Source organism: Megascapheus bottae, chromosome 20 (genome assembly GCF_031878675.1).
Source record: "Megascapheus bottae isolate mThoBot1 chromosome 20, mThoBot2.hap1, whole genome shotgun sequence".
Lineage (NCBI taxonomy): Eukaryota > Metazoa > Chordata > Mammalia > Rodentia > Geomyidae > Megascapheus > Megascapheus bottae.
The window spans coordinates 1,004,952-1,027,188 of record NC_143528.1 but is presented as its reverse complement, the minus strand read 5'-3'; the positions used below and the strand labels follow the sequence as shown (position 1 = coordinate 1,027,188).

Below are 22,237 nucleotides of genomic sequence, written 5' to 3'. Positions count from 1 at the left end.
GTGAATGTCAGAGCCCAGATTGGTTAAACTTGAGGGTCCTATCTTACATAGTTATAGTAATAGAGCCCAGAAGAACTCAGTGAGAGGCCATAACGTCTATGTCTGTGTGAGTGATTCCTGCTATAGAGTAACTTGTCCTGGAAGTGGTTCAGGTCAGGGCCATTCTTGGCATGACTCATTAGTGGGACTGATAACCTGCTAGAAATGGGAGTTTTGATTCTCCTCTATTTTCCTAACCTTTTTTTTTTTTAACCAGTCCTTGGGCTTGAACTCAGGGCCTGGGCACTGTTTTTGGAGACTTTTGCTCCAAGGGTAGTGCTCTGCCACTTGAGCTACAGCACCACTTCCGGCTTTTTCTGAGTATGTGGTACTAGGGAGTCAAACCTAGGGCTTCATGCGTGCTTGGCAAGCACTGTACCACTAGGCTATGCTCCTGGCCCTCTATTTTCCTAACCTTTTGATGGCAATCTAGTCCCCAGATGTGGCGGTGGAGATGAAGCCATGTTGCTATAACCAGATAAGAGGTCTTAGATGGCAGGCTGGATGTAGAGGGGTGTGATCAGATAGGGAAGGCTTGCTTGGAAGTGAGTGGTCACAGGACTGCATACTGGCTTTCTAGGCAGCCAAGAGCCAGGGAGCCATCTCTGGCATGGGAAGGCATGGGCTTTTGTACCTGCATCCCCAGAGGGCCATAGAACTATTGTGAGAGGTCTTACAAAATGTTATTCCCCGATTAATTAGCCAGTCTTTAATTTTTCTCAAATGTTAATAATCACAGAGACAAGGCTGGCCAGCACATAAGTACAGCAGAAGTGATTTAAAGAGTTAAGTCAAGCAGTGGCTCACGTCTATAAGCCTATAATCCTACTAATCACTATAATCCTTCTAAAATCCTATTAATCGGGAGGCTGAGATCTGAGGATCACGGTTCAAAGCCAGCCCAGCCCATGCACCAAAAAGTAAGTCGGAGAAACTCTATCTCCAATTAATCACCAGAAAACTGGAAGTGGCACTGTGGCACCAGGGGTAGCTCCAGCTGTGTAAGCCAGGTTGTGCCTTTCAGGGAGAGCATGTGGCACACAAAGGGGTTTTGAGGGGAGGCGCAGATAGGGCTGCTTTTGTTCTCTTATCTCTTAGAGGACATGACAGTTATGTGGAAGGACCTAGTGGGGTGAAGAGGTCAACCAGGGGCTAGCCAGGCAGGCTAGCCTTGAACTGAAGAGCTCAAGGACGGTGTGCCCAGGCCCAGAGTTCAAGACCCATGACAGTGGTGGAGGGGGGGGGTGGAAGAGTGTTACATCAACTGCATGTAACCAGTATACTCGTATTCTCAGCTACTGACTGGGTATGCTGATCTAGGATTTTGAGATCAGCCTTGACAGCATAGTGAGAGCTCATCTCAAAACAAACAACAAAAACAACCCAAAGTGGTCATGTGTCTTTGTGTTAGGTAATGACCCCTAGGCCCCCTTTTCTCTACTGAGAAAGTCTTTGCAAGTTCCTTTATAAGTAGAGGGTCCAGGTGGGCAAAAGGATTATGTGATTGATCTCAGCCTCACTTGGCTTTCCTTTCTTTGCCTCTCATCTGTGTACTGTAGGATGTTACAGTCTCTTAGTCTCTATTTTTTCACATCTGAAATGGGTCCCAGAAGTACTTCCCTTGGTGGGAGTAGCAGAATTCAGTAAGATAAGTCAGATGAAGTTGGACAGAGCTTGTTTCTGCATCCATTTAGTTACCCATTGAGCATTCCCTGCAGTTTTCATGGCCCTTGTGGCAAAGGTCTTATTAGGGAAGTGATCAGAGGATGGTTTTCTGTGAGTCCTTCCCCATCTGCCCTGTCACTGGGCTTAGACTCTGGCTTCCTCCTTCTGAATTGTAGTGGCAAGTGAGGCCTGACAATTCCTCCTCTGAGAGTGACTCATACCTGTTCCAGGGCCAGCACTGTGAGGACGTGAGGGCCTCTGGCTGCTGCCTCACCTTTCATGGCCCCAGCTCTTGCCACATGGGGCCTCCAAAGGCCATGGCCAATGTTAACACTCCTGACGGTTGGGTAGAAGATACTGGTGACCATCTACACACTGTTTCTTCTCAACTTCTCTACAGTACTTGAACCAGTTTGAGAACTGCTGTGGCCTACGGGAAGGAGCCATCCTCACCCTGCTGAGTGACATTGGTAAGTCCCAGCTGTGGAAGCCAGGTTGTGCCCTTCAGGGAGAGCATGTGGTACACATATGGGTTTTGGGGGTCGGGGGGCGCAGATGGAGCTGTTTTTGTTCTCTTGTCTCTTAGAGGACATGACAGTTGTGTGGAGGGACCCAGTTGGGTGAGGAGGTCAACCAGGGGCTAGCCAGGCAGGCGCTGAACTCAAATAGGTTTCCCTTCCTTCCTGACCAAATCATGAAGTGAATTATGATGTATGTAGAACAGATTTCCATTCCTTTTAAAAAGGTCCACTCCCTGCTTTCCTGGAACAGCCTGCAATGGAATAGGTTGTCATTTGAATGAGTTTCATCCCTTGGCTAGGAATTTTTCCACTCCCATGTTGACAGTTCTCTGCCAACTGCAGGCATAGGAAAACTTCTTATTTAATCCTTTGGTGCTGTTTTTGTCCTCAGATGAGGGTGTCCTGGCACTCTCTGAGCTGACTTTGGGGAAGAGTCAGGTCAGTCTTCACAGATGCATAATGTGTGCTGGCCCCGGGGCCCTCTCCGGGGGAGGTGAGGTGGGGTTCTGAGGGTCAGTCCAGGCTCTGGCCTAGAAAAACACATGCCAGAAGTGTCACAGCAGTTTGCTCGGGACTTTCAGAAAAATAACAGTAGAATCTAAGATTATTGATAGTAAATGATAATTTGGAATCTAAGAGTTAAGTTATCAGAGGTTATCTTTGGATATTTGCCCCCAGATTTGGAGACTATGACTCCATTTTTATCTCCCCTGCCTCAAGCTTTTAAAGCTGTATGTACTTCTGCTTGCTCAAACTTTTTTTTTTAAGAGCATTAAACAGATTGTCAAATATACAAAGAGTTAAGAGAAGTACATTGAAGTCATGTGTCTTTCTGTAGATTTACTAGTCATTCATTGGTGCTCTTATACATTTACACAGCTGTGTTCTCTGGCCCCTGGCTTGCAGAGAAGAGGCCTCTGGTCTCACACATTTTGCCTTACCAGTGTGTGTGGCTGTCTCTTCCTTACTTTTCTTCTTTGCATAAAGAGAAGGCAGAAGGGAAGTTAATGGGGAAAGTTAAGCAGTGATGTAGTTAAGGCTAAAATTGAATAGCCACCTCCCTATCCATCCTGTGTCTTTTCCCTTTTGAAGGGATCACATGAAAGGTAAGGTGACAGTGTACTTAGTCTCAACCTCTCCTGAGTGGAGAGACACTCTCAGCCCACTGCTTTTTTCCATGGGCTGGCACATGAGTCTCCTGGAAGTACCCTCTGTGTTTCCCTGGGGGGAGGAGCTAATCCAGAAGTTGACAGTTTCACTTTTTTTTTTTTTTCTTTTTCCAGTCATGGGGCTTGAACTCCAGCTTAGGCACTGTCCTTGGACACTTTTTGCTAGCACTCTGTCATTGAGCCACAATGCCACTTCCAGCTTTTTCTGTGTATGTGGTATCAAGGAATCGAACCTAGGGCTTCGTGCATGCAATGCAAGCACTTTACCACTAAGCCATGCTCCCGGCCCAGTTTCACTTATTTTCTTAATATCTAGTCTCGTAGCTTGTCTATTTACATTTTGCATGGATAATTACTTGATTCACCTCACTGATCTCATTAGTTTATTCCTTATTGAATTGGAGGTTGAAGACAAAGTTAGTGGAGGATGCTCTGGTCTTCTTTCGATAGCTTTTGTTCTCTTTGGTTAGAGTTTCATTGAGTTATTTCTTATGTTATTTCAAGCATTTTTATGCTACACATTACTCATTAGATTATGCATTTGGCAATAGTTATTAAAAGATCTTTAGCTGGGTATAGCAGCTCATGTCTGAATTACCAGATACATAGAACGGAGAGATCAAGAGGATCACAGTTTGAGGCCAACTCAAGTAAAATGTTAGACCCCCATCTCAGCCAACAGATGGGCATGGTAGTACACTTGTAATTTGACCTATGTGAGAGGCAGGTATAAGGAGAATTGCTGTCTATCCCAGTCAAGACATAAATTTGAGACCCTTTTCTAAAAATAACTGAGCAAAAATAATGCTGAGGACATAGATCAATTGATAGGGTGTTTACCTAGGAAGTGCAAGACCCTAAGTTAAACCCTCAACTATCATCAAAAGAAAAAAATCAAAAACACAAAAGGTATTTCAATTTTTGGTTCAAGTACACAAGATTGCCTACTGCTTTTAATGAGGTTTTTCTTTTGTTTTCTTTGGTTGGTCATGGGGCTTGAACTCTGGGCCTGGGGTGCTGTCCCTGAGCTCTTCAGCTCAATGCTAGTGTCCTACCACTTGAGCCACAGCGCCATTTCTGATTTTCTAGTGGTTAATCGGAGATAGGAGTCTCACAGACTTTTGTGCCCAGGCTGGCTTTTAACTGTGACCCTCAGATCTCAGTCTCCTGAGTAGCTAGGATTACACGTGTGAGCCTGGCACCTGGCTAGGTTTTTCTTTTTTAAGTAATTTGCAACAGATATTAATAATGCCTCTGCTGTTCACAGAGTCTTTTGGTTTTAAGTGCATTTTGAATCTAGTTACTATTGACTTACTGTGGTAACTTCTTGCTACCTATTGAAGTTTTGTGTGTGTGTGTGTGTGTGTGTTATACACATCAGATGAAGACAGATGAATTCTGAATTAATTCTATATGGATATTAAGTATTTTAGATTACTAATCCTGTTTTTCTTTTCTGGCCCTCAATTGAAAATAGATTTTGAAAGACTATTACACTAGAATTAACCTTATTTAATGTTTATTGTATGTTTGTGTGTTTGGTGCTAAGAATGGAACCATGAGCCTTACTCATGCTAAGTAGGGGTTCTTTGACTGAGCTACATATGCAGCCCTCAATTAAACTTATGAAAAATGAAGCTTTAATCCAGAATCTAGAATAGTAGGTCATTGTATTCAAGTTGTCTGAATATTTATCAAATGAGTGAAATAAGTTCCAAGATAAAATAGCACTGGTGGTAGTGGCGCACACCTGTAATTTTAGGTACTCAGGAGGCTAAGACCTGAGGATTGTGATTTGAAGCCATCCTGAGCAGAAAAGTGTATGAAACCCTGATTTGCATCAGTCAGCAAAAGAATGGACTAGAAACTTGGCTCAAGTGTGAAGAAAGCTAGCCAGACTATTAGCTATGTGGGAGAAAGCCAAGTAAGAATGTAAGGTCCTGAGTTCAAGCCCCACTACTGACACCCACATATAAATAACAACAAAAGGAAAGAAATTAAAGCTGAGCACCTATGGCTCATACCTGTAATCCTAACTACTCAAGAAGGTGAAATTTGAGGATCATTGCTTAGAGCCAGCCAGGGACTTGAACTCTGGGCCCAGGCACTGTCCCTGAGCTCTTCAGCTCAAGACTACCACCCTATCCCTAGGCCTGGGTGTTGTGCCTTAGCTCTTCAGCTCAAGGCCACTACCCTACCCTTGAGCCACAGCGCCACTTCCTGTTTTCTAGTGGCTAATTGGAGATAGAGTCTCAAATTCTTTAGTGCTTGGTCTGGCTTTGAACTCTTGATTCTCAGATGATCCTCAGATCTCAGCCTTCTGAGTAGCGAGGTGAGCCACCACGCCTGGCAAGTCCATGAGATTTTTATCTCCAATTAACTAGCAAAAAGCCAAAAGTGGAAATTATGGCTCAGGTGGTATAAAGCACCACCCTCAAGCTAAAAGCTCAGGGACAACACTCAGAACCTGAGTTCAATCCCCCAAAATTAAAATAATTTTCACTTTATCAAAAAAACAGATGTCTACATATTTTATTAACACTTGCAGCTCACAAACCAGCCCTTTCACTGGTTGTCAGTGTGACCTGAGGCCTGTTTCAGTGTGTCTGTTTTATTAACTATAGAATGGAGCCATTATTCATCTCATTGAGTTTTTTGTTTTGGCCAGTCCTTGGCTTTCATAAGGCTAGTGCTCTACCACTTGAGCCACAGTACCACTTCTGGCATTTTCTGTGTATGTAGTTCTAGGGAATTAAACTTAGGGCTTCCTGAATGCTAGGCAAGCACTCTGCCACTAGGCCATGCTCCTGGCCCCCTCAGTAGACTTTTTAGCTCACACTTGTTATCCTGGCTACTCAGGAGGCTGAGATCTGAGGATTGTAGTTCAATGACAGCCGAGGCAGGAAAATCTGTGAGACTCTTATCTCCAATTAACTAACTGTAAGTCAGAGTGGCGCTGTAGCTCAAAGTGGTGAAGTGCTAGCCTTGAGCAAAAGAGCTCAGAAACAGTGCCCAGGTCCTGAATTCCAGCCCCATGATAGACCAGAAAAAGAAAGAAAAAAGAAAATGAAAACGGACACATAGCTCCCAGCATAGTGTTCTTTTCCTGGTATATTGTGCAGTCAGTAATTGGTCTTCCCTTGTTCATTTCCTTCCTCTTCTGTATTTGGGTTTTGGCTACCTGACAAACGACAGTTCCTAATTTTGATTATGATCTAAGTTTGGAGCCAGCAAACCTGACAGCTTGGTGTCTCATGATCTTTCCTGAAAATGGCTGACCTTCCCAGACTCATTTCTCCCATTCTTGTCTTTATCATCTTTTGTATTCAGTTACATCCCCAGATTTTGTGGTTACAGATGAGGTTGTTGATAAGCTTATATTTTGCTTTTATTTTCATTTCTGATTTATATACAAGACCCATTTATTTTGTTTGTGAAAGTCTCATGACTGCTTTACTTGGGACAACTACTTTAATATTACTCATAATTTCAAATATTTCCTGAACATATTTTGTTCCAGGTTGTTTGAAGTCATCATTCCCGTGCTCATTTTGTTGGAATTGTCACTGCTACTCCCTGCCTGGTTGATAAGTGGCTGAGCCAACACCCTTGGCCCAGAAGAGCTAGATCCATTGTCTTCTATTCTGAGTTAAACTTGTTTGCCCCTAGCTTTTTTTTTTTTTTTTGGTGCCCCTAACCTACCAACATATCCACCAAGCAAACAGCACAGGGGCAGGGAGTTTGGCCTAGTGGTAGAGTGCTTGCCTAGCATGCACGAAGACCCAATTCAATTCCTTGGTAGCATATACGTAGAAAAGCCAGAAGTGGTGCTGTGGCTCAAATGGTACCCAACACTGGCCTTGAGGAAAGCCCAAGGATAGTGCTCAGGCCCTGAGCTCAAGCCATAGGACTGGCACAAAAGAAAAAAAAAAAGAAAGAAAACAACACAGGTAGAATTTTTTTCCATGAGAAGATACAGCAGTGTACACATGTGGAGATTATATGTGAGACATTGCAGGGTACATATGTGCCTACAAGGGAACCCTTGCCTCTTGCCAAGCAAATCTAACCTATCATACTTTGCCACTAACTTGGAAATAGATCTGAGGACAGGTGTAGAGGTAGCTGTCATCTTAAAATAGCTCAGTGGACTCTGTTCAAACAGTCTTGTTCATTATCCTTTGGAAAATGTTGGAGTGTTTCCTTCTGCTGGTGGAGAAATTGTTTGTTTGTTTGTTTATTTATTTATTTATTTTTGATGGGTCATGGGACTTGAACTCTGGGCCTGGGCATTATTCCTGAGCTCTTCAGCTCAAGGCTACCGCCCTACCCCTGGGCCTGCCTAGGTTACCACCCTACCCCTAGAGCTACAGCCTTATTATCTGTTTTCTAGTGATTAATTAGAGATAAGAGTCTCAGGTTCTTTAGTGCTCAGGCTGGCTTTGAACTGATTCTCAGATCTCAATCTCCTGAGTAGCTACAATTACAGGTATGATGACAGGTATGAGCCACTGCCACTGGCTGGCTGGGAATAAAGTTCTAAGCAGTCAGGATTGAAGGGCAGACAGCAATCCTTCTGCCCCAGGGGGCTGAGGGTTGGTAAGAACAGGCTCCTGACTAGACTGAGGCTGCCTGAATCTTTACTGAGGCTTTACTGAATCTTAAACTAGAATTCATCGCCCTTCATTCTCCAGGTGGCCAGTTTGCCATGGTGATTAATGATTAGCTTCCCATTTTCTATAACAAATGCTTGAAATAATCAACTTTTGAAGAGCAAGATTTAATTTGGCTCACAGTTTTCAAGGGGGACACTTGGTCCCCTTGAACTTAGAACTGTGGTTAGACAGCACATTATGGCAAGGGAGCCTGTGGCAGTGTATAATATTGTTGCTCACCCCATGATTATAGTTGCTTATCTCGTGATTAGGATGCAAAAGAGAGAGTGGAAGAGGAAAGCACTGAAGTTACACTATCCCCTTCAAAGCATGCCTTCCAGTGATTGGAAGACCTCTCGTTAGTCCCCACTTCTTGAAGGTTCTGCTACCTCCCTGCTGTGCCTTGCTATAGACTGGAGGCCAGAGCTTTAACTTGTTTTGCAGGGCATCCAGATGTAGTGCTGAACATATTGTCCTGTGAGTTTGAGGAACTCCAGCCTGCATCTTTGCGCCTCGTGCCTCTGATCACCATCTCTATCCTTGTAGGAGCTGCCCTCTGATAGGGGTTCAACAGGAAGGCGTAGGAGGGTCTCAGTGAACTTAGGCTTGGAGACAGAGACTCAGGGAATCAGAAAATTAGGCACTCTATGTAGTGTTTCCCTGCTTGTGAACTTTCCTGCTTGTTCTGTTGATACCTCCGCCAGTTTCTACTGCTGATTGTAACAAAAAATGAGTACTTGATTTCAGATCATTTGTATGTTAGAAAGTGCAGCTTGGCAAATTAATAAAAACCAGACATTGTGACTCATGCCTGTTACCTCAGTTACTCAGGAAGCAGAGGTCAATCCAGGCAAAAAATTATTGAGACCCTCATTTCAAAAGATGGTGTAGTGATGCTCATCTGGACACCCTGGTATACCAGAGGCCTGATGCTATCCTTGAGCAAAGACATGAGACTACATCTGAAAAATAAAGCCAAAAAGGAATGGGGCTATGTAGCTCAAGGGTAGAATGTCTCCATTAAAAGCACAAGGCCCTATCTATCCTGAGCATCACAACCCAGGATATGATAAAGACACCTGCTCAGCTATGTTCATCTCTGCACTATTCACAATAGCCAAGCAATGGAAACAACCCAGATGCCCTCCTGCAGATGAATGGTTATAAAAAATGTGGTGTATATATACACAATAGAATTCTACATAGCCAATAGACAAGATAAAATAATGGCATTCTCTGGGAAGTGGATGAAGCTAGAGCGAATCATGTTGAGTGAGATAAGTCAAGACCAAAGGAACAAAAGGCGCAAGGTATCCTTAGTATGTGGATATTAGATCCAAACAGTACAAGAACAATGACTCAATATTTGGGTACTCAATGTTACGGACATGATATTGGAGATATAAACATAACTACATAGACATAAAAATTTATGACTATAAACATAGATACATATTAATCTATGTAATAAAACATATCTATGACTTACAAAGCCTCAGCTTAATTTTATGTTCTAAAATCTAAGTGCCAGTGATTGTATATAGAGATTCCCTTCTTGAATACTTGTTTGTTAAGCACGACATTTGAGATATGTTGTAAAAATCAATGTTAATAAATTCTTTAAAAAAAAAAAAAAGAAAGAAAAGCACAAGGTTCTGAGGCCCCTGAGTTCAAATCCCAGTATTGCCAAAATGAAAAAAAGAAAACTTCATAATAACAAAAGTGAAGGTAACTGATTTCAGCCTTGGCTTCTCCCTCTCTGCCAGCTTTATATTCTGGGCAGCTGTGAAACTTGATCGGCCTGGCTGTGAAACTTGATCGGCCTGGGTGTTCTCAACTTTAGAATAAGCGATTTGAGCCTCAAGGTACTCTTTCTCTAAGGTCCCTTCTACTTCAGCATTCTTTTAAACTACGTGGGTAGCCAGTCTTCAGAACAGTTGCCCCATATTGTCTCTGAGGTCCACTCAGCTGTTGCAGCCCCACTTCTGCTTCCCAGACCCTTAAGCTTCATAATCTACCTCATCTTTGACCTGGAGCTCTGTTTCTAACATTCTCTTCTTTTTTGTTTGAGTCCCATTCATCTTTCTATACCAGGATCCATGGGTCTCTGCTTTCCAGGATTCTCTTTGTCAGGTTGTATCTTTGCTCACTGTATCTTTCTTCAAATATGTTGTCTGTCCTAAAGTCTATGCTCATGCCTGCAAGATACTTTTCCTTAATGCACTTCCAAATTGAAGTCCTAGACTTCTTTAAATCTGATTGCATTTCAAATCTACTTTCTTGTCACTGGTCCTGTCTAAATTACTCAGGCACAAATGTCAAATTTGAATCTCCTGTTAGAATCTTCCTTTACTACTGTTTCTTATCCCCCTGTTAAAAAATGTTTCCATTCCCCTAGTTTCTCAGTTGCTTCCTCTCCAGGAGACAGCAGTTTTGCTGCCTCATGCTCATCTATGTGGGGCTGCCCTGAAAACAATGGACCAATTAACTACATACTAGAAACTCAAAAGCATGAGTCAGATTGTTTTAGCTGATTGCCCATGGATCATGCTTGCAATCCTAGCTTAGGAGGCTGAAATCTAAGGATTGTGGCTCAAAGCTAAACAGGCAGAAGAAACCTGTGTGACTCTTTATCTGCTTAGCTAGCAAAAAGCTGGACTGGAGGAATGGCTCAAGTAATAAAGTACCAGTGAAAAAGTCAGACAATAACACAAGTTCCCCAAAACCTAAGATACCTAAGGCCATATAGTATGACGCTAAATGAAAGGACCTCCAGGATATAGAAACAAAAGCCATATAATGAGTGATTGTTGTCCTTAATATACTATGTTCTCTCTCATCTCTTTTGATGTCCCTTGACTATCTCATATTGTTACAGAATTTCACCTTGTTATCTGATATATTGTATATATGCGTATTTGGTTATTTGAAATCGGATAGTGAAGGGGGGAAAACAAGATGAGGGGCGGGGGTGGTGGAAGGGAAATGGGGACAGAGACATGAGAAAGGGTATCAATGTATGTGAAGTAATGCGCCCTCTATCTGGTGTAACCCTTCTATTAATTACAATAAAATATATGGAAAAAAACCACAACTTCCCTAAAATCAAGGTCCTACATATATGCATGTGTGTGTATGTGTGTGTGTGTGCGCATGTGCACACACACACACATACACACACACACACAACCTTTTCTGTTTATAAGTTTATTATGTCAGGTATTTGCTTTAATGACAGAAAGCTGACTTACACAATTAAAAAAAAACAAAAAAAACAGTTTCTACCCCGGCCCATAGTCAGTGGCTCATGCCTGTAATCCTAACTCTGGAGACAGTGATCCAAGGATTGCTGTTCAAAGCCAATGGGGGCAGGTCTAACACAAAAAACTGGAAGGGGAGATATGCTTCAAGTGGTAGAGCACTAGCTTTGAGCACAAAGGGCAGGGACAGTGCCCAGGCTGAGTTTAAGCCTCAGGATCAGCACCAAGGGAAAAGAAGTCTCCACTGAGCCCTAGAAAGCTGAGGTTTGTTCCTTAAATGTTAACAGAATTTAAATCTTGAATGTTGAATCCTTCTCTCTTCCTTTATCAGAAGCAACATTTTATTATGTTTATTGTGGCTGAGCTACATAAATAAGAACAAACATACAAAACTCTCCAAACTTCTTCAGCCTTTGTGGCCTCCTTGTCTACATTTCGATAACCCATCTTCCTGCCCCTTGGCTAGGTAACAGCCAGTCCTCTGCACCTCGTAGTACTGCGCCTTCTAGTCAGCCTGCTATGCACAGGACTCAACTCACTTTTCCATCCATCATCTTTGCTTATGCTGAGCCTCTCCAGGGTGTCATTTTTGTACCTCTCCAGGGACCTTCAGCTTATTTATCTTTGGCACAGCTTTTGATGTGTCCCAAACACTCCGTGATTCCCTCAGGGGATTCGTTTGGTCTTACCTTAGCAAATAGAAAACCTTTTGTAAGCAGTCCCTTAGGAAATGATTTTGCATTTTCTTCTTCACATGAGGTGTCACTGCCTTTGATGATCAGGCACAAAGCCTGTAATAGCACTAAACCTTGAGCTAAATTAAGTCTTTCACCACATGTCCAGTTGGCCTTCCTGTCTGTTTTGCCTGGAAAGTCCAATGACACAAACTGGCTAGTATGTAGTAGGCATGCAGTCCATTTTGAGGGCACAGACATCCTGTTGCTTTCTTATTCCATGGTAAATTGGACCACCCATTTGTTTTTACCTTTTCATTTTTTTTAAAGCTCTGTTTAAAGTCTTGGTCCATTTTGTTCCATTTGTTCTTGGTAGACTGTATCTCAGACAATATATTTTTATTGTTAGATATTTTTATTATAATTTTTTATTGTCATTAATAGAAGGGTTACATTATATTCATCAGATAGAAGATGCATTACTTCACAAACATTGATACCCTTTCTCATGTTCTGGTCCCCATTCCCTCCCCCCACCCCTGCCCCTCATCTTGTTTTCCCCCTTCCCTATCCTATTTCAAATAACCAAATAAACATATATACAATATATCAAATAACAAGGTAAAATACTGTAACAGTATGAGATAACCAAGGTACAGCAAAAGATGAGAGATAACATAGTACATTAAGGACAACAGTCACGCATTATATGGCTTTTGTTTCTATATCTTGGAGGTCCTTTCATTTAGCATCAGACAAATATTCTAAAAGGAACTAGCTCAGTGAATGCTTGAGATATGTGTAGGGTTAGGTAACTAGAGACTAATAGACACAGTCCTTGCCACACTTCTTGGCATGGAAACCTAGCTACTCCCATCTGTTCCCTAACTTGTCATAGGTTTGTCATCTGAAAATTACACTAGCTGTGAAATTCCATTCCATGGTAAGACCACCGGGTTGTCACATTCTTCATGTATCTATTTGTGACTATCTCCTAAGCTGGGGGAGAACCAAGTAGCTGTGGGTGCTGTTCCTGACAGGGATATTAGTGGTGGTTATTTTCCCACAGCAGCTTCTACATATGAACCCTCTGGGCAGTATCCATCCTGGAACATGTTGTGCATAGTGTATCTATGCATCTGTGCTGGAGACAGCATAGGTCGTAGCAGTTTAGACAAATGTCTGCCACTGAGCTACACTCCAGCCTAAAAGTTTATTTAGAGCAAGCATACCCTTCAGCAAGTTTCTGTGATTGGAACATTAGAAATAAACTTAATGTGTCTCTAGGAGGACTTGACTGTGAGAAGTTCTGCTGTTTCCATCATTATAGTCAACTCAGTGCAAGAAACTATAACTATGCCTATCGTAATTCTCCAATTCCAAACTTTAGTGAGTTGACAGAACTATTTGAGGATTAATGGCCACCCCAAAAATAAAGACTAAAATTTGTTGCCTACAAATGCTTCCATATAAAAATGAACAGCTCTTGCCAGGTGTAGTGGCTCACGCCTGTAATCCTAAACACTCAGGAGGCTGACATCTGAGGATCAAGATTCAAAGCCAGTCCAGGCACTAAAGGACTCTTTTATCCAATTAACCTCTAGAAAATGGGAAGTGAGGCTTGGCTCAAGGGTAGTGTGGTAGCCTTGAGCTGAAGAGCTCAGGGACAACACCCAGGCCCAGGGGTAGGGCAGTAGCCTTGAACTGAAGAGCTCAGGGACAGTGCACAGGTTGAGTTCAAGCCCCATTACCCACCAAAAAAAAGAAACAGAAAAAAAAAACAATGAACAGCTCTTATTAGGCACCAATGGATTTGGTTAGGAACTTGCCTTTCAGCCTTTCTAGAAGTCTGTCCTAGAGACAAGTGCTTCTCAGAACGTGCTCCTCAAGAGCTTCTTGGGAATTCTCCCCTGTGCCTTCCACATTATTTGACATTGTCCTAGTCTTAGCGCATGTACTAGTTCAAATAATGAGTTTCAACTTCCAAATTCCACTTTGAAACAAATATATGTGTTCACATGCTGTATCCAAGTACCATTGAGCACTTTGTCAACAAAGTAAAATGCATTCTTTGTGAACCACTGGTGAAGAATATTTCAAATTATTCCATGGCCTTGTTCCCTGCCAACCAGTAATAGAAATTTATTAGCAATGCCATCTTGTGTGAAACGTTGTATGAGTATAGTTTTATTCCTTTTATTACTCTGCTTGGTTCTTTTTTTCTTTTTCATTTCTTTTATTGTTGGGTACTATATAGAGGGGTTACAGTTTCATTCACCAGGTAGTAGTAGGTGCATTATTTCTCACACATTGATACCCCTTCTCATGTTTTTGTCCCCATTTCCCTCCCCCCACCTCCTCCCAATCATCTTGTTTCCCACGGAGGGGGTGGGGAAGGAGGGCTCCCTTTCCAAATTTAAATAAACTATGTACAATATACCAGGTAACAAAGTCAGATACTGTAACAATATGAAATTAACCAAAGGGCAACAAAAGAGAAGAGACATTATATAGTACATTAAGAACAACAGTCACACAAGATACACCTCTTGTTTCCATATCCTAGAGTTCCTTTCATTTAGTCTCATCCTATATGATCTGATGTACCTAGCTTTTAAACTACTGTGATCCTCTGCTAGGAGAGTCTAGATGTGTTCTTTTTTCTCTTCTATTTTTCTTTCCTTTTGCTCTGGGTCTGTGATAAATATTGGCAAAGCATTAGTGATGGTACTGCTTATAAGCATTTGTCTTTAGAAGACAATACAACTGAGGACAAGGTAGAGTGAAATTCTGTGTGTACATGGAAGCAACAAGTCTTCGGCTTCTTTGAGCAGTAGCTAGACATAATCTAATTACTGTGTGGCTTATGAAATAAAGTAAATAGCTAGTTTGAAGTGTTACAACTATACAGGCAAAGACTGGGTTTAAAGAGTAGAGGATGACATTGTCCAAAAAAGAAATGTACTCTTTGCTTATGTAACTAACTTCACTGTAATCCCCTTTACAATAGTAATATATGTGTGTGTGTGTGTATATTTTTTTCCCCCCAGTCCTTAGCTGGAGCTTAGGGCTCAAGCACTATCCTTGGACTTTCTCTAGGCTAGAGCTCTACCACTTGAGCCTCAGCATTTCTTCCGTCTTTTTTCTATGTATATGGTACCGAGGAATCAAACCCAGGTCTTCGTGCATGCTAAGCAAACACTCTACCACTAAGCAAACACTCTACCACTAGGCCAAACTCCCAGCCATAGCAATTTTTTTTATAAGTAAATAGAACTAGATGATTTTTGCAATGTGACTTAAATTTTCTGAGCTGGGACTCCTCTAGCAAGATATAATTCTGTTGTTAGCTCTCTGGGTTTGACTTTCACATGCATTTTTATGAATTACCCAGCTGAAAGTCTTCCGTAACAAACCTGATCACTTAGCTTCTATGGGCAGCTTTTCTTTCCCATTCAGTGTTCCTGCTGATAAGAGTAGAGGACTGGCCCCCAAACCTACAGGGCTCCCCAAACCTGCAGGACTCTCATTTTCCTGGTTGCCTTCTCTGATTCTCAGTCTGGCCTGCCAAGAACAAGAGAAAGCATGAGCAAATGGCAGGAGAGGAACTGTATATGTATGTTTGTTGTGTGTGTTATAGCCTTCTGTTTGTGGGTATGTGTATGTATGCATATGGATGTGAATTTGTTGGAGAGGGGCAAAGACAACTTGTTAGTAAAGATTTCTTGGTGCTTTTGTTTCTTCGTGTGTGTGTGTGTGTGTGTGTGTGTGTGTATGTGTTTATTGTTGTTCTTGTTTTTGATAGTATTGGATTTTGAACTCAGGACCTTTTTAATAAAAGACACAATCAGGGCTAGAACCATGGCTGAATTTGTAGAGTACTTGCCCAGCATGCCTGAGTCCCTGAGTTCAATCTCTAGCATGAACAACGCCCCCTCCCCCCCAAAAAAACCACCTTAAAAATAGTCACACCATTTATTTGGCAGTATATCATAGAATCACCTACATCCTTCTGAGTCAGAAACTGTAAGCCTAAATTATTATGAAGAGTTGTCTATTATAATGTAGCTGAACTATAATTTGTCTAGTTATTTTACTCCATCTTATGTACTAAGTATCCTTATATTTGTGTTATAATGCTTTCAGTTTTTAGTTGTTTTACAAGGTAAAAAATAGTGGATCCAACCTTTATATACTTTTTATAGTTTAGTAGATATTGTCATGCTACTTTCTCCAACTGCACCCCCATTTAGCAAGGTAAAAGAGTGCTCTTTCTCATTTAAAGTCGACAGTAGTTGAAGAGGTTGGAACAAAAGAATTCAGTTGTTGCTTTCATTTGCATTTTTTATTACTAGTGAGAGCCAGCAGCTTTTCACTTAATTATTTACCAGTCAGTTTCTTTTTCTGGGCAAGCCGGGTGAGATGGCTCATGCCTGTAATCCTAGCTATTCAGGAGGCTGAGATTTGAGGCTAGCAGCTCAAAGCCAGCCTGGGCAGTAAAGACTGTGAGAAACAATCAAGTGAGGCTGTGGCTCCAGGAGTAGATATCTGAAGAGCTCAAAGGGACATATAGTAAATAATATGTATACTGTCAGTGCTTTTTCCTTGAATCTGGCTCTGACCTTAATGGGGATCTAGATTACCCAAAGATCTTTTCTCCTTTACCCACTCTAGGATTTAGACTTTTGAGCTTAGAGCCTTGAGAGGATCTCCTAGATTTTATTATCACCTGTGATACTGGGGTAAAGCCTGAGAATTTTATATTTCTGAGTTAAAATACTGTTTTCTGTTCTGGGCAATGCAACTTGGGAATTGCAGGCTTTGGGTACCTATGGGTTACTTAGTGGCCTCATGGATGCAAAGCTAAGCGAGAAAGAAAGAGTTGGTGGGGATCAGACCTAGGGCCTTATTGATACTAGACAAATGCTTTACCACCACCATACCCCAGCCCCTTTGAATTTTTTGCATAAATTAGCCAGTATCTTGTTTAAAATTCTGAATTTAGCTTAAAATTCAGAATCTTAGTTTAAAATCTGCTTACTTCCACTATGGATTTATGCACTAACACTCATAGAGTACTTTTCAGGGGTACACTCTTAATTTATCTTTTATGGAGTGGGAGGTTCTAAGATGAGAAACATTTTCTAGGTTTAATAAAAATTGATTCCCCTTTGCACTTCTTCAGCTTCTGCACTTAGATACCTTCATGAAAACAGAATCATCCACCGGGATCTAAAGCCAGAAAACATTGTTCTACAGCAAGGAGAACAAAGAGTGAGTGACTGGGGTCACGAGTCTTGGGATTGCCTCTAGTAGAACACATCTCTGTAGCTTTGCATTTCTTTGAGTCATTCTGTGATTCTCTGGGAATGCATTTTGATTTGAAACAGAATTCAACAAGTCTTGCTGGAGATCGCATTGTTAATTAACCGATGGGAAGACTTCAATAAGAAAATAATATTTGTTGATCGACCTAGTCTTTGGTTTTCAGTTGTTTTAAGAGCCTCATTTTTGATGTTAAAGTAGAAACTGTGTAAGCTAGTTGTAGGTATGGCTGAGATAAGATATTTGGACCTGGCAATTTCCCACCTTCACCTGATTTAGCTTGCAATTTGCTAAGGGCTCTCATGACTCCTCATTGGCCACCCTACTTAGATGTGGAGTAACCTATGGGGCTGAATGCCGTGATCTTTTCCTACTCTTGTTTGTACATTTGTGTGTGATAAGCAAGCTCAGTTGAGTGGAATGTAGCAACTCATCTTCTAGGTTGCTAATCTCTTCTTATTAAGCTTCTGTCAGCATCCTAGGCCCAACCCATGACTGGCAGGGCCACCTTTGTTCCTGGCACACTGTTCTGCACTGTAGCTCTAAGATTATAACTGAAGATATTTTCTGAGCAGGCTTTGGCCTAGTCTCTCACAATTATGAAGTCCAGGTTAAGCCATCTTGAAGGCCAGTGTCTGACATTAATTGTAGCCTCCCTGCTGTTTGGTGGCAGGTGAAGGGAGGAGAATAGTATATATTTTCTCATCTTAAATCCACCATATTAATGGCATTGTTCTGTGTAGTGATAGTTCTTAGGCATTCAAACCTGCTACCCTTTGTAGAAGGATAACCTATACTATTTTTGTATTCTTATAACCCTCAGATTTCTCCTCCTCCTTTTTTTTCAGTTAATACACAAAATTATTGACCTAGGATATGCCAAGGAACTGGATCATGGCAGTCTTTGTACATCCTTTGTGGGAACCCTACAGTACCTGGTAAGAAAGGAAGGTTGTGTGTTTGCTTTGTAGTTTCTTGACAGCTGCGTTTGTGGGGCTTTTCTCTGTCCTTGCCTACCTACATCTCAGTCTTTCCAGCTTGGATATTTCCTAGATGCGTTTTATGAGCTTGGAATCCTGCTCCATTCAAATCAGCATTTTCAGACAATAGATGTCCTCTGGAAAGCATAATATTTTCTCTGATGTCAGAAGGACTGTGCTTATATGGCTTTAAGGCAGATCCAGAAGCTCTCTGTGCAGCAGGACTTTTCTGGAAAGGAAAGATTTTTAACTAGACTCACACTATTCTGCACAGACCTTCCCTGTTCTAGACATTATTATCTGGTCCAATTACTGGGGTTCTGGGTGAGTCACTGAGTCATTTAGAAATATTGATCCAGAGTAGTCTGTGTACCAGGCACTGTACTTGGAGCTGGCAGTGTGTTGGGAAACGTGACACTTACCGTGCTCATCAGCAGTTTAGAGCCTTAACAAGAAAGCAGGCATTACCATGGTACACAGATAACTTTAGAATGATAACTCTTTGGAGTGCTGCAGAGGGGCAGTGCAAGCATGCTAGGGAGTTATGTGAGGAGGGCCTACCGACACTGGGGATCTGGAGAATGAGTGGATGAAAGGGATGACTGAAGTGGGGGAGGCAGAGGTAAGAGAGAGAAGAGATTCTGGCAAAGGTAATAGCACTTCAGGAGACCAAAGGATGCTGTTGGGGCCTCCAGAAGAAGGAAGAGAAGAGTTGCAAGTGGGGAGAGAGGAAGGACCTTTAGATAGGTTGAAAGTTATAGAGTATAGCCAGTTGCTGGTGCTTTACACCTGTTATTCCTAGTTCCTCATAGGCTGAAGTCTGAGGATCAAGATTCAGAAAAGTCCAGTTAAACCCCAAAAAGCTGGAAGTAGAGGTGTGACTCAACTGTTAGAGTGCCAATCTTGAGTGAAAAAGCTAATAAGCAAGAGCATGAGTTCAAGCCCCAGTATGGTACACACAAACAAAAGCAATTGTAGACTGTGTTCTAAAAGCTTCTTGAGTAGTGACATTGATCAAAATGCATTGTACTCATAAACTGTCATCTTGTATTTTAACTCCTTTGTGCAACTACTTAAAGACAATAAAATTTGAATTTTGAAAACTCTTTTTTTTTTTGCCAGTCCTGGGCTTGAACTCAGGGCCTGAGCACTGTCCTTGGACTTTCTCAAGGCTAGAGCTCTACTACTTGAGCCTCAGCACCACTTCTGGCTTTTTTCTATGTATGTGGTACTGAGGAATCGAACCCGGGTCTTCATGCATGCTAGGCAAGCACTTTAACCACTAGGCCAAACTCCTGGCCCGAATTTTAAAAACCCTTAAATGGCACTGAAGGGCTTTACATTGCAGGAGTAGGCTTTGGCATACAGAATGAATTGTACTAAACGGGAGTGATTTGTGGCATGTGGAAAGGAGGCTTTTGCAGTAGGCCCATTTCAGTGCTGGTAGTGGCAAAGGAGGTAGAGCAAGGTTAGAATCAAGGAATACTCAGCAAGATGTTACCTGCTGGTAAGAGCAACCAGTAAACTCATGGTTGAATAATGGAGTCTGTTATTAAAAAGAGTCGGGGCCGGGGGGAGCAGGAGTTTTGCCTACTGATAGAGTGCTTGGCTAGCATGCACAAAGCCCCAAGTTAGATTCCTCAGTACCACATACATAGAAAAGGCTGGAAGTAGTGCTGTGTCTCAAGTGGTAGAGAAGCCCAAGGACAGTGCTCAGGCCCTAAGTTCAAGCCCTAGGACTGGCAAAAAAAAAAAAAAAAAATTTTAATTAAAAAAAGGAGCAAGGTGTTGGTGACTCACTCCTGTAATCCTAGCTACACAAGAGGCTAAGGATCTGAGGATCATGGTTCAAAGGCAGCCTGGGCAGGAAAAGTCAAAGCAACTCTTATCTTCAGTTTACCAAAAAAAAAGCTGGAGGTAGAGCTGGTGATAAGAGTGCTAACCTTTGCAAAAGAGCTAAGGGACTATGCCCAGTGCCCAAGATCAAGCCCTAATACTCACGCAAAAAGTAAAATAAATAAAAATTTTCAAAAAATCCCTGCTAAGGTAGTGTCTTACCTATGCTTAAATGAGAAGGAGGTTATGTGATGTATTTTTATGTGCATTTCTATTTCCTGCCTGTCCTACTAACTAGAGTAATGGCCTCCTGCAGTTTATTTCCTGTTCTGTGAAATGGTCATGCAGGAGATGATTTAGATGTTGTACCCACACAATGTAGGAGTATGTAGGTTTTGCTGAGTTCCCTCTGCAGTCTTATCAGCTCAGCAGCAATTATTCTGACCTGGATGCGAAGTCAGGCCATTCACCTGCATGAGCTTAAAGATCATGTAAGTGTTATATTTCTACTGAGACCATGCACAGTCTCGTCACTGAACCTTGCTCAGGACAGTCCTTTCTGTGATATGTGTCTCACTACTCATGTGAGGAGCCCTCTAAGCTCAGTTGGTCCCACCTGTGCTTCCTCACCTTCCTATGTCACCTGAGTTCTCTGCTTTGGTGGTAGTTGTTCATCTGGTTTTTTTCCTCTCCCTGATTGTAAATATCCTGTCCCATTTCTTAGTTCAAGAGATTTGAAAGTATTAAATGTGTGTAAATGATTTGGTTTGTATAGTCTGGCATTAGTTTTCCTTTTTGTACAAATTCTATCTTTACATTTCTATACAATACCCATAACCAGGCCCTGCATCTAATTAAATTTTAATAAACATTTGAGATGCAACTTTTTTTTGGTGTTTACAAGTCTTTAATTTTAAAAAATATGTAATCAAGCATTTTACATAATACATACATTCTTTTTTTTCTTCTAGTTCTGGGGCTTGAACTCAGGGCCTGAGCACTGTCCTTGGGCTTTCTCAAGGCTAGTTCTCTACCACCTGAGATACAGCGCCACTTCCAGCTTTTTTTCTGTGTATGTGATATCAAGGAATTGAATCGGGTCTTGGTACATACTAGGCAAGCTCTCTACTACCACTAGGCCATATTCCTATCCCCAGTACATACTTTCTTAATATCTGTATATACAATAAATAATGGAAAGCAAATATAGCTATTGCAAACATAGGTATTACTTCTTCTTGGCCAATTACTAATATCATTTTCTGTGAAACTCACTGGAGTGTTACAACAAAACGAAAAATGTTCTTAAATAATTGTCCCTTAGTATAAATAAAATATTTAGTAATAATACAGTAAATATATTCTTCAAACTGACCAAAAAATGTGTAATGCTTTATACCACAGGGGTAAAGAAGGTAGTAAACTATTTTCCAAGATTAAAGCCCACAATATTAGGTCAATGCCTGAATTCTACCTCTACAGTGATGGTCTCATACTTGCAGGTCAATCTGACTCCACCCCACCCAAATCTATTTTATATGAAGCCATTCAGATTTTTTTTCTTTTGCCAGTCAACTCAGGGCCTTGGCATTGTCCCCGAGCTTCTTTTGCTCACGGTTAGTACTCTATTGCCGGGGCCAGCCGGCAGCAAACCAGGGTTCGCAGATTGGGATTCCTGAAATAGGGGCAAGGACTAGGAAAAATTAAAAGAGAGACAAACAGATGGAGTTCGGGAGGACTACAGCCCAAGTCAGCAATCCAAGAAGGCTGTGAGCTCCAGACTGCCGCCTAAGACTGTCCTGTTTAAGTTCCGACCTTAAATACTCTTCTTAAAACTAGGGAACTGCCAGAGGCTACATTCATACAAAATAGTAAACAAGTCACATATAGGATAAATGAGAAAGGATTAACATTGCTTAAAGTTATCCTGATAAGAACTGATTGACTTTGCTTAAAGTTATCCTGATCAGAGTTACTTCCTTGTGTATACAGTTGTGTAGGTCCAAGGTCAGGTCCAAGGTCATTGACTCCACAGTCGGTCCCCAACACTCTATCACTTAAGTCATAGTGCCACTTCTGGCCTTTCCTGCATGGTAGGCAAACACTCTACCAC

The 22,237-nt window shown here is 41.7% G+C and overlaps 1 protein-coding gene across 3 annotated transcripts in view; it reads left to right on the top strand.

The window, feature by feature from the left end:
• The window catches only part of Ikbkb (inhibitor of nuclear factor kappa B kinase subunit beta), a 59,294-nt gene that overhangs the window by 11,168 nt on the left and 25,889 nt on the right, over positions 1-22,237 (top strand). For 2 of the 3 annotated variants that reach the window (XM_090353864.1, XM_090353863.1), the window contains exons 4-6: positions 2,105-2,174; positions 17,169-17,257; positions 18,157-18,246. In XM_090353864.1, the coding sequence (XP_090209990.1) occupies positions 2,105-2,174; positions 17,169-17,257; positions 18,157-18,246 (249 nt within the window). Of the gene's footprint in view, positions 1-543; positions 960-2,104; positions 2,175-17,168; positions 17,258-18,156; positions 18,247-22,237 lie in introns of those variants that run through there. The other variant, XM_090353865.1, reaches the window with a different exon arrangement.